At 38.9% G+C, this 27,136-nt stretch overlaps 2 protein-coding genes across 5 annotated transcripts in view; one reads left to right on the forward strand and one right to left on the reverse strand.

Moving 5' to 3' along the window:
- The window catches only part of CUNH1orf21 (chromosome unknown C1orf21 homolog), a 223,797-nt gene extending 207,978 nt beyond the window's left edge, over nucleotides 1–15,819 (forward strand). For 2 of the 4 annotated variants that reach the window (XM_088153995.1, XM_088153994.1), the window contains 2 exons: nucleotides 780–840; nucleotides 10,355–12,571. In XM_088153995.1, coding sequence (XP_088010121.1) covers nucleotides 780–840; nucleotides 10,355–10,420 — 127 coding nt within the window. In that variant the 3' untranslated portion in view covers nucleotides 10,421–12,571. Of the gene's footprint in view, nucleotides 1–779; nucleotides 841–10,354; nucleotides 12,572–15,038 lie in introns of those variants that run through there. The other 2 variants (XM_007426295.3, XM_088153996.1) reach the window with 2 other exon arrangements.
- Nucleotides 9,007–27,136, reverse strand: part of EDEM3 (ER degradation enhancing alpha-mannosidase like protein 3) — a 72,176-nt gene continuing 54,046 nt past the window's right edge. The window contains exon 20 of the mRNA XM_088153992.1: nucleotides 9,007–9,937. Coding sequence (XP_088010118.1) covers nucleotides 9,933–9,937 — 5 coding nt within the window. The 3' untranslated portion in view covers nucleotides 9,007–9,932. The remainder of the gene's footprint in view (nucleotides 9,938–27,136) is intronic.

The raw sequence follows: 27,136 nt of genomic DNA on the forward strand, positions 1-27,136 counted from the left end.
ATAATACCTCCTACTTCTGTGGAACAAAGTCTCACCGATTTGGGTGTCTCAGCACTGGATTGTTAGTGGAAGTAGATTATTTGACTTTACTGTATGTCTGGAGAGGATTGTGGGTGGTGGTAAAGAACCATGGTCTGGAAATGTCAGTATATATTAGAGTATAAATTAGAGGCTTCTGATGGGTTTAATGTAAAGAGTTATTGTACTACATCTGACTCCATAGAAGGACCTTTGAGGGTAAAACTAAATTATGCCAACTTTGCTTTCCCAAGCATGCAGTTGGTTCTGTGCCTTACTTTGTGAAATCTCTGCTTTCAACGCAGACGCTTATAATAACTAAATAATTCTGAATTGGGAGAGGCAGTCCTTAATGAAATCCACGGTTCCCAGCTCTTGATTCGTTGAAATTATGACTCTTCTGATTGTTTTCCAGAAAGCAGGTCAAGGAACTAAGCTACCTCTGACCTCCTACAACTCAAATGTTGGACATTTTTCTATTGGGGGTCTTCCCCCCCTTGCCATGATAGTGAGATGCATACTGCTTCCAAGTCTGCCTAGTGCAGCCTTTTGCATATGCTGAACAATACAAAGGCATCCCCATAAAATAATTTCCCTCTTCCCAGTCTCTTGCTAGCTTTGATACAGAAATGGTGTTTGATCAGAGTTGATGACTTCTCTTTTTCTGAAAGTGGCAGGTTAGAAACTAAGACGGGAGCCACACTGTCCCCGTAAACCACATCACTTGAAAATCCCTCTGAATTGGTTCTTTCTCTTTTCAGCATGCACATTTCTGAAAGCCAACAAGAATTCTTCCGAATGCTGGATGAGAAAATTGAAAAGGTAAGAGGAGCTAAGAAAATAGTTAATATATTATTGCACTTGAGCTGTAATACTGTTGTTTGTACAGTGGGGCAAAAAAGTATTTAGTCAGCCACCAATTGTGCAGGTTCTCCCACTTAAAAAGATGAGAGAGGCCTGTAATTTTCATCATAGGTATACCTCAACTATGAGAGACAAAATGGGGAAAAAAATCCAGAAAATCACATTGTCTGATTTTTAAAGAATTTATTTGCAAATCATGGTGGAAAATAAGTATTTGGTCACCTACAAACAAGCAAGATGTCTGGCTCTCACAGACCTGTAACTACTTCTTTAAGAGGCTCCTCTGTCCTCCACTAGTTACCTGTAGTAATGGCACCTGTTTGACCTTGTTATCAGTATAAAAGACACCTGTCCACAACCTCAAACAGTCACACTCCAAACTCCACTATGGCCAAGACCAAAGAGCTGTTGAAGGACACCAGAAACAAAATTGTAGACCTGCACCAGGCTGGGAAGACTGAATCTGCAATAGGCAAGCAGCTTGTTGTGAAGAAATCAACTGTGGGAGCAATAATTAGAAAATGGAAGACATACAAGACCACTGATAATCTCCCTCGATCTGGGGCCCCATGCAAGATCTCACCCCGTGGGGTCAAAATGATCACAAGAACGGTGAGCAAAAATCCCAGAACCACACGGGGGGACCTAGTGAATGACCTGCAGAGAGCTGGGACCAAAGTAACAAAGGCTACCATCAGTAACACACTACGCCGCCAGGGACTCAAATCCTGCAGTGCCAGACGTGTCCCCCTGCTTAAGCCAGTACATGTCCGGGCCCATCTGAAGTTTGCTAGAGAGCATTTGGATGATCCAGAAGAGGATTGGGAGAATGTCATATGGTCAGATGAAACCAAAGTAGAACGTTTTGATCTAAACTCAACTCGTCGTTTTTGGAGGAGAGAGAATGCTGAGTTGCATCCAAAGAACTCCATACCTACTGTGAAGCATGGGGGTGGAAACATCATGCTTTGGGGCTGTTTTTCTGCAAAGGGACCAGGACAACTGAGCCATGTAAAGGAAAGAATGAATGGGGCCATGTATCGTGAGATTTTGAGTGAACACCTCCTTCCATCAGCAAGGGCATTGAAGATGAAACGTGGCTGGGTCTTTCAGCATGACAATGATCCCAAACACACCGCCCGGGCAACGAAGGAGTGGCTTCGTAAGAAGCATTTCAAGGTCCTGGAGTGGCCTAGCCAGTCTCCAGATCTCAGCCCCATGGAAAACCTTTGGAGGGAGTTGAACGTCCGTGTTGCCCAGCAACAGCCCCAAAACATCACTGCTCTAGAGGAGATCTGCATGGAGGAATGGGCCAAAATACCAGCAACAGTGTGTGAACGTTTGACCTCTGTCATTGCCAACAAAGGATATATAACAAAGTATTGAGATGAACTTTTGATATTGACCAAATACTTATTTTCCACCATGATTTGCAAATAAATTATTTAAAAATCAGACAATGTGATTTTCTGGATTTTTTCCCCCATTTTGTCTCTCATAGTTGAGGTATACCTATGATGAAACTTACAGGCCTCTCTCATCTTTTTAAGTGGGAGAACCTGCACAATTGGTGGCTGACTAAATACTTTTTTGCCCCACTGTATATCATCCTGAAATGCAAAATAGAATGGTGGTGACACAGAAGTATCTAAAATATATAAATAGAACAACTATGGTATCTGTAAAAGGTGAGAATCCGTTTGGGATTTATCACTGACATAGCAAGCTTCCATTTTATAATAGGTTCCTAATGCTAACCAATTGTAGTTTCACTCACTGAAGTTACCATGTGATCAGTCTTAGCAGATTGTTGCAAGGAGAACGAATGCCTGCATGCTAAATCCATCTTCTATCCATTGGCCATCACTTAAATGGAATGTGAAAATTTAACCTTAAAAAAATTCCTTGGAGGACACTGTCCATTCTGATTAGAGGCAGTTCCCAAAGCCAAGATGATACAAAGGCAGTCTGTAGGTAGTAAGGACAGATTCATCAGGTGTCAGGAATGGGGGGGTTTCAGATTAGGTTGCACAAGGGCTTAAATGAGTTCCTCAGGACTAAGGGGGAAAAGAATGCTCTTTGCAAAGGACTGGGTGAGGGGGAAGGCTTAGTCCCTCGCAGAGTGGGTTTTTCACCCTTAGTCACTAAGGTACAGCAGGAGTGGGGCTTGTCAAATGACATTCAGAAGCCCCACCCTCTTGATCAGGTGATCTGGGTTTTTGTTTTTGTTTTTAAACAGATTTCACAGTCTGAAAAAGTTTGAAAATCCGTGGCCTAGAACAGTAAGCTAGTCTGACACAAGAGTTTTTACAGGAATTTTAAGAATTATGATTTTCCCTGCCTTGACATAATGGTGTAGAAAAGCTTTTTTGGCGACTGTAATCGTTCATCTTGGCAGTTTTCTCTTTTGGTCAGCGTCCTGAAAAAATGGCTCAGCAAATGCAGTTTCATCCCCTCTTTTTCTTTTGATGATTTTTAGTCTTTAACTGAAATGAGCATTTAAAAAAAATATTCTGAGAAATTGTTACCTTCATACCAGATAGGAGTACAGTATTATCATTATCTTAGGTAACAAAATTACTGCTTTCCATAAGAAAATAACTGAAAATTGTTCTTTGACACCAGCAAGTGCAAATTAACTTTTATCCTCAAAACTGAAATGTTTGGTTAAATGCACAAGCAGGAGGTGGGAAATTTGGTCATTTAAGAAACTTAAGGAAGCATTCTTTATAAATGTTATATGTTTCTCCATTAACCCAGTGGATATATTCAGCCATATGAATAAACTGTAGTTCAGCTCTTTGAATTTAAATGTAGGTTTCTGCATGATCCTTCCTCCAACAAAACTGCACAAGGAGTTTGGGAACATGATTCTCTTTTTAGATTGCATATTTTAGCATATGCCCCCAGAGGTGCGATTGGCCCCCTCACTCCTGGCCTTCCGTAGGGCTTTGAAGACCTGGTTCTGCCACTTGGCCTGGGGTGGGGAGGGAATACCTCAAGCATGGGGATGGCTAGCCCCAAGAGGCCTTCTGTCTTCAGCCTTAGATTTTTCATTTTCTTGGACTCTCCTTCCCCTTTTTTAGAAATGCTTTTAAACTGATGTTTTATGTATTTATATATATTTATGTTTTTAATGTTTGGTGTGACTCGCCCAGAGTTCCCCCATTGGGGGGAGATGGGCGGGTGAGAAAATTAATTAAATAAACAAATATAGTTTGCCTCCTCAATTGAGGTTTCTCCTGGCTGTAGTTAATTAAGACAAATTTCAGCTTTTTTTCTCCCTGCTTTGGGATAAATAGTAGCAAAATGCAAGACAAAGAGTCTTTTAATGAAGGAATGAAATGCACACAGTTAAAAGCAGAGTTTCTATAGGTTTGTGTCAACACTGGATAACTAGTCACCGATTTCACTGGATTCTTCCATTAACCCAAACAATTTTATTGTAGATGCCTATACTATTAATAAACACATCGGTTAAATGAAACATCTGGATACACTGCTTTTATTTCATGTATATTGTAACCATAAAATTTGAACTGTAATACATTAAAGGTTTTTGTAATGATAGTGATTCCCCATTGCTTATAACTTGTCTAGACAACACAAGAAGAATAGATGGTGGAAAGAATTTGGCTGTCACTGGGTAAACCGCATTAGTAGTAGTCCGGCACACAGCCTAGTCTGGGGAAAGAGGAGTGTGAGGACTTGAAAAAAAATGCAGGAAAATTGATGTGGGAAAATGGAAGGATTTACCTGGCCTAGAAGTGAAGAAGTCTGAAAATGCACACTTAAAAAAAAAAAAAAAAAAAAAAAGCTGCCAACATTTTGCTCTAGACCTCTGTTTATGGCAAATCTGCAGTGAACTGTGTCATGTGCTCCAGTATGTTATTAGGGAAGATGGGATACAAATGGAATAAACAAGCATGTTCAAGTTAATATTTGATATGTGTTTTGAAAGGCATTGGCTACATAAGAACAGAACATAGGTCTTCGCGTATGGTCTCTGATTTCAGTAGTCTTAAATGACCTAATCCTGTTGGGTTATGGCTGCTGTCCTTAAATTTTCAAAAGCTGTAATGCAAATAGCAAAAAATGAAGGCAATCAACTTCCTCTGTTTTTTCAGTACAATGTGTTAAAGGAGGGATGAGAATAAGAAAACCTGCTTCCTCTCCATTAGGAGAAAAGGTCCATGATGAATACTTTCTTTTTCATTCCCTGTTACTGTAATATACCAGAATCAAATTATAATTTTCTTTGTGCATGCACACAAATTAATAAGTACTAATAAAAATTCCCTATATAAATTAAAATTGCCTCTGCTTGAGCAATAAAATGCATGAGCCACTGGAATTCCTAGACTTTGCTGTGAGTCTCTATATCAGTATATATGTACCTATTGGGGGTGGGGAGTGACATTTTCTTGGCACAATATATAAACCATCCTTTACATTCACAAAATAAATGAGAGTGCTATCCATTTCCTAGAATTGTTTCAAAGAAGAAGCTTATTAGCAGAGGAATCATAGGAGCCCAACCTTTTGTTTTCACTTCTTGGCTGAATATAACTATGTTGGTCATTTCTAGTACATTTAAAATTATTTCCTCCCCAGGGTTAAGAATTCACTTATCAAGGCATGATTTTTCCATTTGATCTGCCACAAGCCAGGATACCTGTCTCCTACATTTCAAGTCTGTCATGACCCGAAGAGATTAATAGAGGATAATTTGTAACTGATTCCATTCTGTTGTTTGGTTCCTTAGAAAAGCTCCAGACCCTTCCATTTTAGTTCAAAGGTGGTGGTTGTTTTTGTCCGTAATTCTTTCATTTTCCTAAAACCTGTCAACAGAATAGAATAGTTGGAGTTCCTTAAGAATTTGAAGTAGCTAATCTGTGTAGGGTAGAGCCACAAACCTGGGCTTCTTCCATGATCTTAGCTTTAAGAGCAGATTCACAAATGGAACTGTAGACAGGAATGTTAAAATATTGGCTTAATATTGGTTATTGCTAGTGCTTTTTCAGAACCACATAATGAGGTTTTGCAGTGAGGAAAGTCACGCTGGTGTCAGTGAACACTATTTAAACAAAGCCTACTTAGACAACTGAGTTGCTTTTGCAGAAGGGTTCTATAGCTCCTGTGGAATGTCTCTTCAGCAAAATGTTATGAGGGATTGTTTAGATCCTGCTTCTGATAGAGCACTTGATTTCTGAATAAGCCACAGAAGGTGCTGTCGGTTTGTTCTACTATAAATCAACACTATCTTGCGGTATAGCTGAAATGTTGTAACCGTTCAACTTTTGTCCCACATGATATAAGAATGCAGGCACTGCTGGAAATGGCACTGAGCTAGCTTCCATAAAAGTATAATGAAACTTCTCCAATGTTACACTTAAACAGACTAGCCAGTTTTGAATTATCTGAATTTAGAATTAAATGCCTAGCTGGAGATACTTGTTAACATCCTTATAGGTGATATATAGTATTGGGATTGAAAACAAGGTGCGTGTGTACGGAAAAGAAACAGACATATGAGTTTCAGTGCTTGCACGTGACAACTGCCTAACAGGGTATGTTGGAGGAAATCAGTGTGCAAGGGCACTGGCAGCATGCACTTTATAAGTCCCAGGCTCACACAGTCTGTCTCTACTTTCACTGTTCAGTTCATTAGCTTTTTTTTATTGCAGTTGGCTACTGTCAGATGTAGTTAATTCTTCAGATTCCTTTGCTTTTCCCTTTTCTGTAGCAAAGGAAGTTGGATACAGTATTGTGGCAGTATATTGGCATCCTGGACTTTCACGTGATCCTGCTAGGAATATATAAACTAAATAATGAGCTAAATAATTGAGAAGGAAATAAGAGAAGCCACAATAATCAAGGAAATTGGTAAGGTATTAGGGAACATTTTCCAAGCTTAAAGATTTATTTAAATAGGACTCATCAAGCATGCCCAAATTTATACCAACAGATTTGTTGCAGAGAAGTGAGAATGTATCATGACATCAACCAGGCTAAGGAAAAGTCCTGAGAAAATTAAGGGAAGTGTGGCAGACAGGCAAGTAATTAGCTTGACCTTAGAAATCAATGCATGAATATTATCTTAAGAAACAATGGGTATGAGATGCATGCAAACAAAGAAAGAGACAAAAATATTGAGGATCTTTGGAGAATCACCATAGGCAACAGTTCTCTGAAGTGAATAAATTAGATCCAAAAAAAGCAAGGTGTTTGATAGAGAAGACAGGCTACTCCACTGTGTGGCAAAGTCAGATAATAAAAGTTGAGTGCTTCTAAGAGGAGTAAAGCAGGAAGCAAACCTGACTGTCATGAATCCTACTTCCAGTTTACATTAATAAACCTCCAGATCAATTGGACTCCATGTTAATCATGGAGATTGTGTATGGATTTTCCATCTCCATATTCCATTAAAATATTTCAGAAAAGATGTTAAGTTGAATAGTGAGAATGTTTGAAATCCAATTTTCTGTTGGGGGGTCACATTTTAGATTTAGCAGAAGGGCTAAATTGACCCCTGTATCCCCACCCAGAGCTGAATGACAGATCAAAGGCTTTTCTTTGTATGAATAGTGGAAGAGGGTTTGGCAGAGCTGGTCCTTGAGCCCATTTTTCTTCTGGTGCCACCTAGCTGCATTAGAACTACCATTCCCAGGCTTCCTGAGGGCTAAAACATCAGGACAACCATGATCTGTTGAAGCACGTAATGAGGAGGAGACTTTGTCTAAGCCTCACACAGTTATGCTGCAGAAGACAGCATTAGCAGCCACTACTTGTATCTCTGTTTCAGAGAAAATCCTGGTATGATGTGTAATAAGTATGATGGAGGAGGGGTATCCTGGGAGGAAGCATTTGGGGGCAGAGTTGGCTCCAAAACTTCCAGGTATTAACCTTGACTCCAAATGTTTGTGTAACTAGACAGTAGCACAACCCTCCTGGATTCTACTGATCACCTATAAAGAATGGAGTTTGGGAGATTAAAAGAGTATTTTGTGGAGATGGGGGCTTGGAATGATTTTTTTTCCCTTTCCCCATGCCTTTCTTTGTGATGCCAGGGCTAAGTTCTGGTAGGCTGCAAAGCCATTTTTACTCATGTGGGTGGACTTTTCATGGCTCTGTTCATTTCTTTTCAAGAAATGAAAATTGATGCTCTGAGTATGTGCTTACATGTGCATTCATCTACATTCTTCTAAAGGGCATCATGAAAACAGAAGATCAACTGAAGCTAAGAGTTTCTGTGGTAGGGAATCACTTTAATCCCTTGGGGAACCATTCATCAAAAAAGCTACCGTGTCTTTGCTATCATTAAAGCAAAAATGTTTGACATAATTATTTTCACCACACCCTTACCACACCAGGCCACCCAGCCTCTTCTGTTGTTTCCTTTGAATGGCAGTTAGAAAAAGGAATCACGTTGTTAAGGGCTAGGGCAGTAGAAGGCATTGTGCTTTTCTGCTTTCTGAACCTCACAGTGTGGAGCTATGATAGAGCTATGCAAGAGAATAATTTATCTTACAGATTTTCTGTATTCCTGTGGTGTCAGTTTGTTGATGAATGCATCCTTTTAAAACAAGGAAGCAGCTAATAAAAGGATATTGTGCAGAACAGACAGAATGTTGCCAGAATATGAGCATGCTTATCATTAACTGTTAAAAATGAGAAAGGAGAAAAAGCAAAAAGAGGGGCATGCTGTGTTAAATTCAGATTCATGCTTGTCTGTATTCCATTGTGGGGACATATTTGCTGTAATCATGCCTCGGTTTACATGCACATAACCTTTGTTTATTTGTATTTTAAGAGGCATAATTCAGAAGTAGAAATAGTTAAAGATCACAGGAATCAGAATATCTGTGTCAGAAATTGGCTGGATTTTTTGTTCTTTAAAAATAATTTTAAAATATATATTTAGTGCCTTAAACAGCAGAGAGGGAAGCATTAGAATCTCCAAATTCTAACGGTTTAGAACAGCAGTTCTCAAACATTTTGGTTTCAGGACCCCTTTACATTCTTAAAAATGACTGAGGACCCCAAAGAGCTTTAGTTTATGTGTGTTATATTATCACACACACATTATCACACAGTATATCAATATTTACTGTATTAGAAATTAAAACTGAGAAATTTTAAAATATTTATTTGACTTCACAGTCCTCCTGAAAAGGTCTCTGGGTCCCTCAGGGGTCCTCAGCCCACACTTTGAGAACCACTGGTTTAGAAGAATTTGGACTGACTTTATTTATTTGTATTTTATATCCATTTTTCAAAGAGTTCAGGTTGCATACACACAGTATTCTCTTCCATTTTATTTTCATATCAACACTATAAGATAAGTTTAGCTGAGAGAATGTGACTGATCTACAGTTACCTAGTCTATGGATGAATGGGATTTGAATTCAAATTTGCATGATAATAACCCAATACTCTTAACTGTACAACATAACATTGGATATAAATTTGCCTTTGTGACAGAAATGTTGAAGATGTGAGATAGACAACAGAGAGAATCAAGTATTTAAAAGTTGGACTTAATGTTGAAATATTAAATACAAGATAGTATTTATTTTTTCACTGTTCTTATAAGAGTTTAAATATATAAAAATTAACAGAGCAGTAGTCTCAAAGGTGCCTAATGAGTTCCATAATATTAATCATGCCACTTAGAAAATATATCATGATTTGCCTACAACGTCAAAGCTTAACCTAATTTGCATTTCAGTCTAAAGCAATTGACAGAATGTGCACATTGCTTCCATAGACCTCGCCAGAATTTAGGAATATTGCATGACTCATACTCTACAATGTTCCTATCATAATGTGATTCTCTTCGATGACAAAGAAGCCCCAACCCTTAAATAGTCTTTATTTCAAAGAAAGAAAGAAATATGAAATGAGTTACATTTGGCCACATATTTCATTGTTTTCTTGTTTTTAACAACAGGAATCTCCACTTCTTCTGCCACCATCACTTCATTCTCTTGTGTTGATTACATCTTTTCCTCTTGCAATTGTAGATAGGGTTCTAACGCTATATAATGCTACCCTGCCAAAGTAAAAATAATCAAGTTGGTTAAAACACACAGCAAAAACTTAAGCTGAATTTCAAAGCTAAAACAAGTACTGAGTTTTAGCTGGGATGATTATTCACTTGGCATACAACAGTGTTAGGTTTTGTACTCCCTGTTCATATCCAGTAGGAGTATAGATCTTTATGCCTAGACCTCGATAGATAGATTTTCTCACAAGCATCCTTCTCTTCCCTCTCTCCCACCCCTCCCCCAATTTCTGCACTTTCCAACGGAAGATTTTACTTACTTCAAAGTGCAAGGAATAGTGATTTTACTTACTTCAAAGTGCAAACCCATCCACATAGGATGGTAATTTGCTCTCCAGATTTTTTTTCTCTTCTCCCTGTCTGACAATTTGGTTAACATAATTTCTCCTTCTCTTGCTTATACAGGTAGTCCCCGGCTTAAGAACGCCTGGTAAATTGATGACCCATAGTCAAGAATGGAGCAAAATTTGAGTTAAATACACAATGGTTCAAGTTCATTACACAATACTACTTATTTGATAATACTGTTCCAGCTTACCTACAAATTTGACTTAAGGACAGACCTTTGGAATGGAACTCATTCTTAGACTGGGGACTACCTATATGTGAATTAAAGGTGAAGACTGAATCCAAATTGCAACATGGAAAATGTCTAATTTAAACACACCAGTATTAAAGGCTATATGGTAGTGCCTTATATTCAAATGTAAGCTTTTTAACTGAATTCATATGTTCAGCCATGATCTCTTTTTTTCATGCCAGTTGCTTTGAGAAAGGAGCTATACTGAAGAGCTGCTTGTCATTCTTCAGGAAGACGTGGGCTGTATCCCTGGTTTCTTAACCAATGTTTGCATGTTCTCTTTCATTCCTTTCCCTTTTTCAAGTCTGTTGCTGCCTACACAAAGTCATCAGAAAGCTGACAAGATGCTTAAAAAGTAGAGCAAGAGGTTGAGCTGAATTTCAAGTTAAGAATTGTAATTACCTAAGGTGCAAAAACCCTTTAGTGACTGGCTGAAGAAGGCAGGGTTCTCATCCTCCCACTTGAGCTGCTGGCTCATTTGATTGATTGACTGATTTCACACGTGCATATGGCCACCCATCTGGGCAGCTGATAATGCATAAAAACACACACACACACACACACACAAATAATCAACTCCAATAACAACAACAACAACACAGGGCAAAACACACAGTCTGAGCCCTTCTAACATCCTGGCCGTAAAGCCTGTGAGATCTGGATATTGCTTCCTTTTCCTGCTAATTCCCATTCCAAATGATGTTGTCTAGATGTCCTCTGGCCCACAGTTGCTGTCTTGGTTAGGAATAATGGAATATAATAGAATAATGGAATGTATAGTCCTTTGGGAAACAAAGTTTGAAAATATTTATTTCTCTAATCCTTAAAGGAAATAAGTATATGGTGTTTCTTAACCATATATCCATCAGTAATTTCAGTCTGGGATTGACACCAAAATGCCTTTGGTGCCTTGAAGGACATGCTGAGCATAGGCAAGAAGGTATCTAAAAGGTATCACTCCCTGAGCTGTTCACCAATTTTATCATCCCTTGGAATTTATTTATTAATTATTTAAGATTATTTCATATTGTATTTTAATTGATTTTATCTTTTCTGTAAACTGCCCAGAATCACTTTTTAACAAGACGGGCAGTGACAATTTGATAAATAAATAAAAATAAATAAGCCTTTTGGGCCATGCCCACTGTCCTTAAGATCTTTCTGGATTAGTTGGCCTTTGATAGGAAAGGAGCTACTTAAGTTAATGTTTCCAGTATCATGGGACTATCTTACACTATGCTGTGCAACAGAGCTCTATCTTGTCCTCACTGCCATTTTTAATGCATACAGGCAGCCAAGTAAAGTCATGAAAATTTGAAATAAGTCATCAATTTCTGTTTTTCAAATGAGTCTGATGAAACCAGAAATAGTTGGTTCAAGCATACAAACTGCAATTTAATCTGGGCAAAGCAAAAGATGTTGATGATGGGTATTATGTTTAGCTTAGGAGATAATGTTAGAGCTTTCTAGATAGAGTAGGTTGTGTTCTCTGCTTGACGGGTGCTTTTATATCTTAATTTCTCTTTTGAGGTCTAAATTACTTCCACAACAGTTGGGGGTCCATGTTCATGGGATTACATGTCTTGCCCAAATTCCCCCCAGATGTTTTCTACGTATGCATAAATACTTACACATATGCCTAAAGTCAAGTTAGAGTAACCTAACACAGACACACACATCACACAAAGGTCACAAGCCATCCTACTCAGATGGCACTTTTTTTTTTTTTAATCTGCGCTCAGTTGTTACCGACTCTGCAGTGACTGCTTGGACAAGTCCTTGCAGTTTTCAAGGCAAGGTGTTTCGGAAGTGGCTTGCCAGTGCCTCCTTCCTAGAGCAGAGCCCAGCTGGCGAGCGCAGGAGGCGGGGTTTTCGTTGCTTTGGGCCCTTTTTGGGCGAGCGCGGTTTCGTGCTTACTGGCAACTGCCCTGACTCCTTTTGCAAGGCACCGCCAGCATTTTTCCTCCCACCGGAGTGAGAGTACCCATTTATCTATTCACGTGAGTTTTCGAACTGTTGAGTTGACAGGAACTGGGGAGGAAACAGGAGCTCACCCTGTTAACGCGAAGGCTGGACTCGAACCGCTGAAGCATCGACCATTTCTGGCCGGCAACTTTCAGCGTCATTAAGCCGCTGCGCCACCACGTCCCCTCAGATGGCACTTACTGAGAGACTAAAGATGTGTGTGCCCCACCATCACTCAGGGTGAATGCAGCAAGCAGCAGCCAGATTTTTAGTGTGATAAATTTCACAACCGCCACCATGAAAGCACAAATCCACTAACATAAATCTTGCAAATATGGAGACCCGACTGTTTATCTTCTACCAGTTTAGATGATGAACCTGCCATGATCCCTCTTTAACATGAGATTGTCATGCCATGGTTATTTACACTCAGATTCTTGTAACACATTGCGTATGGAATCGCTTTGGAAGATTACTCGGATTCTCTTATATTATCCTCATATAATCAAATGTAGGGTAGGGTTGTGAGATAGCAATTATGTAAGTAGTGTAATTATACACTCCTAGCCTTTAAGTTATAGGAGCTATTATGCAGATTTACAATAATTTTAAGCCCATCAATTTTATGAAGTTAAGCTTGGATTAAATAGGAAATAAGAGCTTTCCAAAGAAGTTTATGTGACCATATAATTTCAGTCTGATGTGCAGCAATCTGGCTTATGAGACAGCATACATGTGTAATATATGATGTCTTAATTCAGCATATAGTAAGTATCCACTTTTACAGATTAGCATTATGAGACTTAAATGTGATAGCTGAAAAGAAAAATGTAAAGAGCAAAAATCCAAAAAGTAAACCAGTCTACAGAGTGGTTTTTATTTATCAGTCTACTTATTTACAGTACTATATTTAGCTAAGAAATACAAGTACAGGTAATCCTCGATTTACAACCACAGTTGGAACTGGAACGTCCATCACTAAGTGATGCATTCATTAAGTGAGTTGTGCCCGATTTTACCACCTTTTTTGCTGTGGTTGTTAAGCAAACCACCATGGTTGTTAAGCTAATAACACAGTTGTTAAGCACATCTTTCTTCCCCCATTGACTTTGCTTGTTGGAAGCCCCCTGGGAAGGTTGCAAACAGTGAACACATGACCACAGGGATGCTGTGATGGTGATAAGTGCAAGGACCAGTCATAAGTCACTTTTTCTTGCACCATCATAACTTTGAACAGTCGTTAAATGGTCATAAGTAGAGGACTACCTGTATACATGGGGGATGCGGTGGCGCAGCGGCTTAATGACGCTGAAAGTTGCTGGCCAGAAATGGTCTACGCTTCAGCGGTTCAAGTCCAGCCTTCGCGTTAAACAGGGTGAGCTCTTGTTTCCTCCCCAGTTCCTGTCAACCCAACAGTTCGAAAAAAAAACTTACGTGAGTAGATAAATGGGGACTCTCACTCCGGTGGGAGGAAAAATGCTGGCGGTGCCTTGCAAAAAGGAGTTGGGAGCAGTTGCCAGTAAGCGCGAAAAACTGCGTGCGCCCGAAAAGGGCGCGAAGCAACGGAAACCCCGCCTCCTGCGCTCGCCAGCTGGGCTCTGCCCTAGGAAGGAGGCTCTGGCAAACCACTTCCGAAACAATTGCCTTGAAAACTGCAAGGACTCATCCAAGCAGTCACTGCAGGGTCAGCAATGACTGAGCGCAGACCAAAAAAAAAACAAAAACTGTATACATAGATGTGTGCATGCATATAATAGGATAGGATACTGGAATATTATGTCTGCATGTACACACAACACACACATACATTGTAGAAAGCATTTATCTATTCTATGACACTCTGTATTTTTCCAAAGCTTCATTTTTAATTTGCAGAAGAACTGAGGTCCAGATAAAGGATGTACAAAGTGATGGCCCTCCAGCAACTTTTGGCCTGTTCTGTGATGTTGGGCTTTTCCTTTATTTGATGAACAAGCACATCAGGAGTGTATTACACTATAAATCACTTGGTTAGTGAGATGGGCAGCATATATAAATTTGAAAAATAAATAAATAAGATATTGGAAGACACGTTGATACAGACTTTAAGCCCCTTGATGTATTACTGCAAATACAAAAAAATGTATGAAGCATACTGTTGCATTTCTAAATTGCTGCAGATAAAAGTTACATACTGCATTTTTAAATTTTGCCTCATTAGGGAGTACAGTATTAACATGATAAGTGGTACCTGACCATTCAGTCTTCTTGAACAACAGGAGATGATTGCCTGTTACTGAAAGACTGTAGAGGGGTTCACAGCAGGAAGTACCCAGTTCACAGTGATTCTGTAGTACAAACAGAATATGAACTGGCTAATGTGATTTTCCTGTGTTGAATTTTGTGGAATAGATGTATTCTAAAAAATATATTAATCAAATGTCTATACATCAAAATGATGGTGGGGGCTGTTACTCTATGTCTTTGATATTCTCTCTGTGTATAGTCGTCTTGTCTGATTTTAGTGTAATTTTTTTAAAAAAACCTCTTTATTTTCTTCTAAAGGGCCGTGATTACTGTTCAGAAGAGGAGGATATCACATAGTGCCACTTCTGCCAATCAAAACAGGAATGCTCCTGTGTAAATAGATTACAGTTCAGTCCAGACCTTTTGGGGAAGTCTTCTCAAGTGAACAGCACTACATAACAAACAGTTATTTCCACATTGTATGCTCCATTCAGTTACAGTGTTTTCTTAATGACCATACAATGAACATTGTTAAAAGAAAGAAGAACAGCTTCTATGGAACTGCCTTTGCTGCTGCTAACTGAAACCTGTTGCGAGTTTTTATTTCCTTGTGTCCAGGAACACCACACAGACTCTTGACCTAAACATCTAAAAGACACTGTAGATTTCACTTGGGCTGTTGGCCTGTTTTCTATTGGCTGAGGTGGTGTTGTACAAAATCTTCCATAACTAAGCAGTTGAATCTTCCAGTTAACCCTGTTCATCAGCCCACACCCAAGTGGAGCATGGAGTTCTTGTTAATACTGACAGTATAGAGCTTTGGAAATGGGATGCTTTGCCATGATCAACCTTGTTTTCTGCTAAGAAGAAGTTATCAATTAAAAAGCATGTTGTCATACAAATACTGGATATGGTGATGCAGGAGCAGAAATCTGTATTTTTTTTTAAAAAACCAACAGTTTCTTTTATTAACCATTTCAATCAAGGAATATACTTGCAGTATTGGCTTTGCTGACCGCAGATGGAAATTGTGATCACAGTCAGTTTGAATCCCTCTCTTTTTTTTTAAAGAAAATAAACATTTTACTGTTTTTAGGTATTCTTGTCTTATACCCATTCATACAGCCCAGTGTGTTAAGAATAATTGGGAAAAGGGAGGTGGTAAAGGAGTCCTTTAGAAAGATGATTGGGAAAAGATATTATTTTCAAATGCTGTGTGCCAACTTGAGATGTCTGTAGAGTTTATTTTTCCATAATATAAAAAGTTGATACTCTCTCTTCTCAAAGGCAGATGTAATATTTTTAACAAATATTGTCATGAGTAAAAATGATCCTAAGGTTAAAAGAACTTTTGCATTTATTTTTTAAAATACATTCTACACTTAATTATTTTATGAGCTTGATAACAGATTCCGTCCTGTGACTTTGAGGAATGTAATCATAAAAAAAAAAAATGCAGCTTGCAGCAATGGAGGCTGATTTTTTAACTCTCTTGTTTGCCTTATTAGGATCTCATGATGGCAGTCCATCAATAAAGAAAGCACATGTTAGAACTATCGGTGGAATTTGTAATATCATTAACATTTTATCCCACAAAAGTGAACATAAGAAAGAAGATAGGATCACATGTCCAACTAGTTGAAGGCACTTACTTAAGGACCTTTCATCAAATCAAATCAAATATAAGTGGCCCTCTATCTGCCATTGGCTCAGTAGTATCAGGTAAAAGATGTCAAGGTCTTATCCTTTGACCTAACAGCTGATTATTCACAGGTATTTAGATTTTGAGTTTCCAGCTTCAGTTAAACAAAACAATGGAAGCATTGCCTCCCGTTGATTTAGAAGGATAATAACCTCTTAGGTATTAATCTGTTGAATTATTTCCCAAGTATTGGATGAGAGAGGGCAACAATATCTTCTGTTTCAAATCATTTAACTCTGCTGTAAAAGCAGATCCTTATGTTGGAATTGGCTCATTCCTTACCTTCTCTTTATTGATAATCACTGGCTTTTTTTTTTAATCTTTTCCATATTTACTCTAAGCTCTGCAAACAATTTTTTTCATAAATGTTTTGCTTCCCGTTTTCCTTTTATATTTTCCAATTATCTTGGTTCAGTTGGCTATTCTTTGTGGTCTCTGTGCATCACACCATTTGGGAAGGATGGTATGAATTTTCACAGTCCGCCACTCTGGAATCTTTTCTTAGCTGAGCCGGACTACTAGAAGCCCTTCCCATTCCCATATACATAGTTTTAGCTCATCATTTTCTCAGTTCCTCTTCTACTGATGTACAGCATGTATAGAGTGTTTTTCTATAAGCTTTTCTCCAGTTGAAGGGCTTCTCAATGTTTTTGCTATGAGTCTTCATTAATTTCACAAGCCTGTAGCCACTGAACTATAGCAAATTTTCTTAAATTGCTCCAGTGGTGGGATCAAAATCCCTCCCACAGACATTCCAAATGTTGTTTTGCTTAGGCAAAGGATATTGAATGGACTTGTGTGCCCATTGCCAAAGCTTCATGCTATAGTTGCATCGGAATTGATCATGTTTGGCTTCAAAAGTCTGTCAACTCCATCTGATATCAGTGTAGCCTTCATCACAAAACATTTGATGCCCAAACTTCATAGATTGAAGTAGGTACAGTATCAGTCACAGTTAACCATTTTCCACCTTAACTACAAAGCCATTGATTTCTGATAGGCACTTTCACTCCAACACCAGTGCCTAAAGAGTCAAAGTGCTCCCAAGACAAGACAATTTGGGACATTATGGAAAGAAACATTCAACTTCATAACCATTGGAGCCACAGAGGCTGACCAGATGCTATGCATGACCAGGGTTGGCAGGGCTGGACCAGCGACTCCAAGTCTGCCTCTTTACTCATTGCAACTTATCCTAATACTGTTATTTGCATTTCTCTTAATGCAATGTTACAGGACTGCTTAGCCTCACATGATTCTACCCTTCCAATCACTGATAGTAGTGTACAGAGGAATGGCATTCTTCTCAATACTTTCATTCTTGCTCCCTGCCAGATTGAAGATGATACAGGTATAATTGGCTATTATAAACTCATTATTATCACTATGAGTCCTATTCAGGCTGAACACACTTTAAAAATTGCTTGGAAGACCTGTTCTGTAACTTACGTTAGCACAATACTTATGCTATTCATTAAAGCAGCCAGGTTTCCACATTAGCTCAGAAAAAGATACAGCTGCTTTAATGAATTGACTCAGTAAAGCAGGTAGATTGTTAAAGCAATTCCTAAAACAGCCACAGCTTCAGGCTTGTGAGGAATGACTGCTGTAACAAATAGCAGAAAAGGGCTGTATATGTGCAAGTTTTTGCAAAGCATTTTGGGATCATTTCCAAACTCTGCACAGACCTAGTTTCTGTGGCAATTTCTGGGCACTGGTTCATGTCCCGTGAGTTTTGTAACATCTTCACCACATAGTTCCTACTCTTGGTTGAGCAACACAGATTCATACTTTCTAACAGGCTGCATCTGCATAAAAGTTCAGTTGTCAACTACCTCAGGGATTGTCACTTTAGCTTCTGGCACAGGTCCTGGATTTAAAGACTTGTTTCTGATTATGAGGCACATATATTTTCTGTTTCACTGGATCCAGCCATCAGGTATCCTCCTTTGTTTTTGAGTATTAATGATTTTACCCACAAATGCTCCACATGACTAAGACCCCTGGTTTCACAGTCAAGCAACAGCAAACAAACAGCAATAGCTCCATCTTTGGCCTACTGTAAATGGATACCTTGGTACCTGTCTCCATCCTTATTCTTTAGGAAGCTTAGGAAGCAAGGGTTCTTGAGACTCTCCAGCTATAATTTTCATAGGATTGAAAATCTTTACCGTGTATGAGAGGACAACTGACATTTCTTGTTCAAGCATTAAATCCTATTTCCATCAGTGGAGGCCTCCCAAAATAAAATAAGGTGGTCTACTCTAATAGACCAGGAAAGCTGTTGCTTGGGTGCCTTGCTTGCTTTCAACTTTCAACTCAACACTACAATTCCAGATTTCCAGCTATCAGGCTGATTATGTCCATTGCCAATAGTTTCTGTGAGTAAAAAAAAACACTTTTTGAGCACCTATTGGATGATAAGTCAAGGCACAGGTCTTTCATGCTTAGTCCTGTGCTCAAACAAAACTCTTTATCTGAACAAAAGGTCAATGCCTCCCATCAAGTTACTTTCTAGTTAGTCTTGCTCTCTGTGTAAACAAGAACAAGTTTACCGTGCAGAAGATCCTACAGATTTTGGTTCTGTTCTTGATTTGAGAATAAGGAGGGCTTTTCCCCTAGGAGATCATTGGGCAGCTATCACCATCATTCCTGCTGCTTTTACACATCTCTGTTAAGAAAGACCAGCTTCAGTTCATGCTGGTTTTCATAGCATCAACAAATGCAACTGTTTTCTTTCACCTGACTGCCCAGACCATTGAGAAGGTGGTTCCTCGGCCATTGTGTTTGGGACACAGTGGTTTCTGTTTCCCAACTCTTGTCACCAAATCATTACTCTAGTGAATTCTAGGGAGTTTAAACTTCAGAGAGCATTTCCAACATAATCTATTCCATAGTCATCACAAATGCATCTCTGCTGGGCCAGAGGGTTCACTGTGATACATGACAAATTTCCAGTTATCAATGGGCAGACTAAAGTCTATCAATCTATCAATCTATACCAATACCTTTGGACATCTGATATTGTATTGTACAGGACTTCAGGATCTTCCTTCCTCTGATAGCATATTGTGGGTTTAAGTTACATTGGACGCTCTTACCATTGTATTTTATATAAGCAGGGCAGACACCTTATTTTGTCTCACCATAGATCTTTGGGACTGGTGCCTCCAGCATCATACTGTTGATCTTCCTGGTGAGAATAACACCCGCCTGGATTGCCTGAGCAGAACATCTACAACCTGGCACTGAACACCAGAGTCTTTACAACATGGGGCATCAATTTGCCAAAAGCAGTAATACTCCATTGACTGAACATATATCACTTTGATGCCATGGCAGTTCCCTCCCAATAGGCCCTGACATAGTCACTCCAACAGATTCTTGAGGCGTGACATTAACCTTCCACTTAATGCTCCTACAATGCTAATTAGTTGGCCCGTTGCAGCTCACACGAATAGGGACCACTTCACGTGTTCCTTGCATAAAGTTCCTCCAACTTTGCTATCTCCTATTTGAGATTATATTTGGTAGCTGTCAACATTTTATTTCCCTATTTCCGTTTCCTTAAAGTTTTCATTGCTAATAGTTAAAAGTTGTGTTTCCTCCATATCACTACCAAAAAGCTGTTGTGAAGATTCTGTAGTGTTAGCCAAGTTATTGTCAAAATCATTCTAGCCATCTGAACCTTCTCACTCTGAAACAGCATTACTAGTAGCAATGTCCCCTGTACACAGGGCTAGTGAACTTTGTGCCTTATGGATGATGATGTTGATCTGATTTGGTATAGGGATAAAGTTGTTCTTTGTCCAGGCATTTTCTTTGTTCCAATAGTTATGTCAAATGTTCATATTTCACAGGATATTGTCTTACTTATTTCCTTCTCAGATTGGGTCAGTGAGTTGGAGTCTTTTATGCACTGCCGTCTGCTCTTTACTACTCTTTTACAATTATTGTGCATAGGGACCGTGAGGATTTGAGGATAATAGGTAGTGCTGTGAAGTAGGAGAGATGTGGGTTCCATCTTTCAAGAGAATGTTCTTGAACACTAAATAATAACAACAACAAAAACAACTGCATGGTTTTTGGTCGAAACATCTAACTGGGTTGCACCCATTCATTGCTAAGAAGTTTAACAACATACTGCAAGGGGGTGAAATTGAATATTAGTTAACATCTAGCAAAACCTACCTGATAATGAAAGATCCAAAAAAAGGGGCAGCCCCAGGCAACTACAGGCCAATTACCTGCTTACTAACAACTTTCAAATTGCTAACTGGTGTTGTAGCTGATGCAGTCCAACAGCATCTAGTTGAAAACAAGCTCTTTCCATCTGAGCAGAAAGGAAACCGCCCAAACGGCAGAGGGACAAAAGATCAGCTCCTAACTGACAAGATAATTTTGGAAAACTGTAAGATAAGGAAGGTCAACTTGAATGTAGCTTGGATTGATTACAAGAAGGCATTTGACTCCCTGCCACATGACTGGATAATCAAGTGCCTAGAAATAACAGGAGTCAGTAGAAAGATCAGAAACTTTGTGCAAAGATCAATGGCACAATGGAAGACACAGTTGCTGGACAATGGTGATAGACTGGGAGAGGTTAACATCAAGAGAGGAAACTTTCAAGGAGACTCGCTATCACCACTACTGTTTGTCATGGCATTAATTCCTTTGTCAACAACACTGAACAAATCAGGCCATAGCTATCAAACATCAAAAACATCTGCCAGGAATTTTTAAATTATTCTTTAACCCCTTCAAAAAAAGGTAATTTGCTGATCATCTGTATTTCCAAACAAAAATCCTTCAGAACTTTAACATATTTATTTCACAGGTCCATTAGATAAAGTTTATCCTTTTGTTTGTCAGTTCTAAAACAGTCTTCCCAAACCATAGCAGAGCTCTTTTGTATATCCAAAAGAAAAAAAATATCCAAATCAATTTCCTGGGTTGATATTTGTTCATCTTCTTTAGGGGATAAATTATCCATCGGATCCATTTGCATTACATTTATGTCCAAATTAAATTCATAAACATCCATTACAACTTGTTCTTGTTTTACAATTTCATCAAAGCATGTTTTGTCCAGTTTCTCAAGCAATTGATCCATTCTATCCAGTAACTTGGGTGAGAGGTATTTAAAAGTTTGCGCTAAGGATTTCTGTTCCATTTTCTTTATCCTCTGGCTCCCTGTAATGTCCAACCTTCAAGGCCTCCTTATCGTAAAGAAACAAAAGCAATCGCCATTTTACCAGGAGAAGATATCTTCTAATAAATTCAAAACTATAATTCCAAATTTCTCTGGTCCCTTAATCCATTATTAGCTTTCCAAAATCCATATACTAAGCACTCTTTTGCTGCATAGTCCAAAAAAAATCATATATTTTCAAAACATTTAAGATCAAATTTACACCATCGTCTTCTAAGGAGGTGGAGACTCACCCAATGAATACAGTAAAACCTTGCGGGTCTGAAGGGTCTTAATCTCTCCAATATACAAATCATAAAAAAATTAATCCAAGAAAGTGATTAAGATATAAAGCTTGGTCGAGCTTAGTGTACATAAGGCTGCTTTGCAAGTGTGAGCTTGATGGAATCCCAACTCCCAGCCGCTCCACTCATAAGATGACCGTAAAATGACAGTTTCCATGGTCTATTCATGAGTAGTGGCTGTTTGGAGTCATGTGGATGATCCCAACTATCTCCCCTTTGATCTGGAGAGATTATGTTGGCCCGGATCCAACATCCAACCACAATTTCCCTTGCAAAAGCTGTCTTACTAGCCAACAAGTCATAAGATGTCAGCTTGTCATGGCACTTGCAGAGAAAGTTTATAAGGTTGGTTTGTCTGATCAGGACTAAAAGAGGAAAATAGGGTTGGTTGCCCTTACTGGACTTTTGCTGACAAAGAATTGATTGACGAAGCATTTGGATTTTGTTTTTTTGTTACTTAAGAGGTGAGTTATGGGAAGAAGAGAGATTATGTTTTATTTAGAGATGGTGATAAGCTATTAAAATTGTTTTTACCTGCTGGGATGAAGGGGAAGTTACTTTCTCTTTTTTTCTTTTCCTTTTTCCCTTCTTTTTCTTGTCTACATTCTCACCCCCCCCCATTTTTTTTGTGTTTGTTTTTCTGTTCGTATTTTTTGTAGTTTGTATTGACTTTTACTCTTTTCATTTATAGTTCTTAATAAAAGTATTTAAAAAAAAATCTGCCAGGCTATCCCACCTCCTTTATATGAATGATCTGAAGCTGTATGGAAAAACACCATTTGAAATGGAATCGCTGCTCAACGCTGTCCAAATATACAGCCAAGATATTGCAATGGAGTTTGGACTGGACAAATGTGCCACCTTTACTATCAACAGGGGAAAAATATTGAAAACTGAAGGAATCAAGATGCCCAATGGAAATAACATCAAGAGTCTGGATGAAGAAGATCACTACAAATACCTGGACATCTTTCAGGCTGACAATATCAAGCACACTGAAGTCAATAAGAAGGTTAGTAGAGAATACATCAGAAAAGTGAAGAAGATCTTAAAGTCCAAACTCAGTGATGGAAATGCCATCAAGGCAATTAACACACAGGCAAGTCCAGTCATAAAATATACAGCTGGAATAGTGGACTCAAGCTGAACTAAAAGCCCTGGATAGGAAGACCAGAAAAATAATGTCAATGAATAATGCCCTTCATCCATGCAGCAACATTGGAGCAGAGATGGGCGTGGAATGTTGCAAGTACACCAGACAGTTGAAGAAGAAAAATGAGCATTGGAAGAATATCTGAAGGACAGTGAAGAAAATGTACTGAAGCTAGGACACCATGAAGGGTTACTGAATATCAAAGAAAGACCAAATGAAGAATAGAAAAGAGACATGGCAAGGCAAAGTATTGGATGGCCAGTACATAAAATAACTAGCAGGCAAAGCAGATAACAACAAGATCTGGCAATGGCTAGGAGCAGGAAAGTTGAAGAAAGAAACAGAGAGGCTAATTCTGGCTACATAAGACCAAGACTTAAGAACAAATGCATATAAAGCCAAAACTGAGAAGACAGGAACGGACAGCAAATGCCACCTCTGCAAAGAAGCTGAAGAAACAGTGGACTACCTAATCAGCTGCTGCAAGAAAATCATACAGACTGTCTATAAACAATGGCATGACAAAGTAGCAACAATGGTGCATTGGAATATCTGCAAGAAATACCACTTGCCTGCAAGCAAGAACTGGTGGGATCACAAAATAGACAAAGCAATAGAAAATGAAGAAGCTAAAGTGTCTGGGACTTCAGAATTCAAACAGACAAGCACCTACCACACAACACCCCAGATTTAGCCATTGTTGATAAGAAAGACCAAAAAGTCTGGATAGTGGACATTGCAATACCTGGAGACAGCAGAATAGAAGAGAAAGAACTGGAGAAAATCACAAAATATAAACACCTGCAAATAGAAGTAGAACGACTATGGCAAAAGAAAGCAAAGGTAGTATCAATAGTTACAGGCACCTTTGGTGCAATCCCCAAACATCTGGAGCACCACTTGAACACCATCAGCGCTGAGAAAATCACCATCAGACAGTTGCAAAAGGCAGCTTTACTTCGAACAGCTCATATCCTGTGACGATACCTTTAACACCATCAAACAACAACATCTGCCTCTCCCAGGTCCTTGGGAAGGACTTGATAGGTAGACAAAAATGCCAAATCCAGTCTAAGCATCTGGCTGACTGTGCGACCAACCATAATAATAGTAATATATTAAATCCGTATGCTGTCCAACTCAATGATTCTGGGCTGCTCGCCACAATCAAAGAAAAAGCACGCATGAGCACTCATATCGTCAGTTGCAAATAAGCACTCAGCTGTTTTAGTCTCCTTGTCATGTCTTTGCATGTTGGCTTAAAAATCCGAAGTTTATATCAATACGAATGTGGTCTGAGTTGCCAGTGACTGAGCAGGAAAGGGAGTCATAAAGAATAGTTGAATGAAAACATTAGTCTGGCATGCGCTTGTTTTTTTTAAAAAAATGGCAAAAATAAAACTGCCAGTATAGGAATGCCATTTTACAGATCTATGACAGAACCACACTTAGAATGCTACGCTATTTCAAAAAATATATTGCAGGTCTGGAAAAGATGTAGAAAAAGGGCAGTCAAAATGAAAAGTAACCACTGCGGTTTCCCTACAAGGAATGACTGCAGTAGTGGGAACATCCATGTATATAAAATCACACGTGATTGAGGTACATAAAATCAGGCATAGTAAAGAGAATGAGGATAGAATCATTTTTCTCACAATATTAAAAAACTAGCTCATCCATTGGAACTAAATACAGGGAGATTTAGGACCAATGAAAGGGTTTTTTTTAAAAAAATGTTAGCTAAATTATGGAATTTGCTGCCATCAGCTGTAATGATCATCAGTTCAGAAAGTCTTAAAAGGAGATTAGACAAATTGATGGAGGATTGAGCTACCACCAGATACTAATCCAGGTGGTGGGATATTGTCTCCTAAATCAAAGGCTGTTTCTACTTTAAGTAAGAGCCATTGGGGAGGACGTGCTTTTGCCTTCTGTCCACAGGCTTCCTAAATGCAAATAGTTTGGCCATCACGGGACACAAAGTGCTGGAATAAATAGGCCCTCGGCTGATCTAGGAGGGCTCCGCATCTTCCAGTTCTTTAAGATGCTTTTGCAGTTGTTATGGTGGTATCTTCTTTCAAGAATTTTGTTCGCCTGATGTGCCATATTATTTCAACCGTATAAATCCTGAAATTGTTTTAAATGTTCCTTCATTCTTGGTTTCGGCATCTTGGTTCCTATTCTTAATTTCCTTTGGTTTTGTCCCATAGTTCCTTGGCTTGCCCTGCCTATCTCAGATTGCATGTTACAGATTCCTCTTTCTTGTAGAAGGATTCATTCAAATAAGAATATGTTGTGATGGACAGGGTACATGACTCCAGCTTCCTTTCTGTAAAATGGAAGTCAAATATGAGTGAAGGATAGAGAAGGCCATGATATTCCACTTTCTGTAACAGTTCTTCTAGAAGTCCTTACAAATTTGGAGACTTAACTTTACAGTGTGAAATAATGTCACATAACAATAACAAGCTGGTATACTAATAGAGATTTATATACTCTATTTGTGGGCTTTATAAATTAGAAGTTAATAAATTATGCTTACACTGCACAAATTGATATTCAGTTCAAGGTTTTTCCAGTTCTCATTCTTTCGTATCTCATTTGAGAGTTTTTGTAAGGGGTGGGGGTTGCTCTAAAGCAAGGTGCAGAAGTTTGGGCCGTGCAGATGTCAGCCCCAAACTCTGAACAGAGGAGTTCTGGGAGTGCTACTTCAGCGACTTCTGGAGGGCTAGGTATCTCCATCGTCTGCCTTTAAAAATAACTGGTTGTGAAATAAAATCATTTATAAAACAGTGTATCCATTACTGGAAGCTCCAGATGCTTTTCTGGGATCCTTTACCTTATTTGTTCAGAGTATAATTTATCTTAGTTTTCCTAGGATTAAAACTGATTAAATTAAAACAGGCTTCTGTTCTCCTCTCTCATGTTGACTTTATTTCACAAGTGATGCCATTTTTAAAAAATAAAACAGCCCCTGTTAGAAATAATCATCTTAGTTTTAAAAAAAGGGGGACAGATTTGGGCCCCTGAGGAACTTTGTGTCAGCTGAGTGAGTTCCCTGAAACCCAGAAGGCTGTAGGCATTGTGCCACAAATCTTTCTTTGCATGAGCTTACATTCTCAGTAACACACTGAAAAAATTAGGATTTGCCATAGATAAGGGCAGCCTCTTTACTCCCATAGAGGAATGCTGTCTAGCAATCCTTTAGCAGCAGGGAATAGAAATCTTGCAGAGTCTTTGAGGGCTTGTGGAAGGAGGAGATTTTTCAGAAAGCAGAGGGGCAAAAATGACTACTCTGAAATTGTCCTTTATTGTATTAAAAGCACCAGACTTAGCCCTGGGACTGATGACCAACCCTTAGCCTGATTACTGGTATGGCAAAAGAGATTTCTAGAGAGGTGAAGTGGAAATTTGCTATTCCTTTCTTTTTTCCTAACTCCTCCCTCTGTAGTTTGGAGATAATATTTAAAGCCCCTACAGTGTGTCTCTCCCAGGCTGTTGATTTCCAGGCCCGTACAAACTTCTGAAACCCTTACTGTCTAACTACGAGTTGATGGAACACAAATGAGAGAGTGCCACCGTGCCCATGTCTAGCATGTGGGTCTTTCCTTTGGCATCTGGTTGGTCACTGGGAGAAGAGAATCCTAGACCAGATGGGCCTGGGATCGATCTTTCATATTTGTGCTGTGTGAAAGCACAGCCTCTATAGATCTGAAGAGAACAATGCTATTGCTGCTTCAGAGTTGAAGGACTTGCTTTCCTCCTCAGTCTGGATTTTCCTGATGGAGAAAAAACAAACAGACCCAACAGGCTTTGCCAAGGGATGTACAAATGTTTGTTTAATATTCTTAAATTGTTCTCAATTTGTAAGACTGAAGTTAGAAGTAAGCTAACTATAATAACGAGGGTGGGGTTAGTGGTATTTTTCTCTAGTAGAACATGTCCTTATGTTCTGTATCTGTATGATCTGAATTTGCTGATTTTTTTCCAGGTTCTTTGAAAAAGTGTGCTCCTTCCCCCAGTGTTTGAATTCTGGGCTGGGGTCTAATAGTGTTTCTCAACCTT

The sequence above is a fragment of the Python bivittatus genome, unplaced genomic scaffold (genome assembly GCF_059951505.1).
Source record: "Python bivittatus isolate LINGU-HERP-01145 unplaced genomic scaffold, Pbiv_v1 ctg000700_np1212, whole genome shotgun sequence".
Classification (NCBI taxonomy): Eukaryota; Metazoa; Chordata; class Lepidosauria; order Squamata; family Pythonidae; genus Python; species Python bivittatus.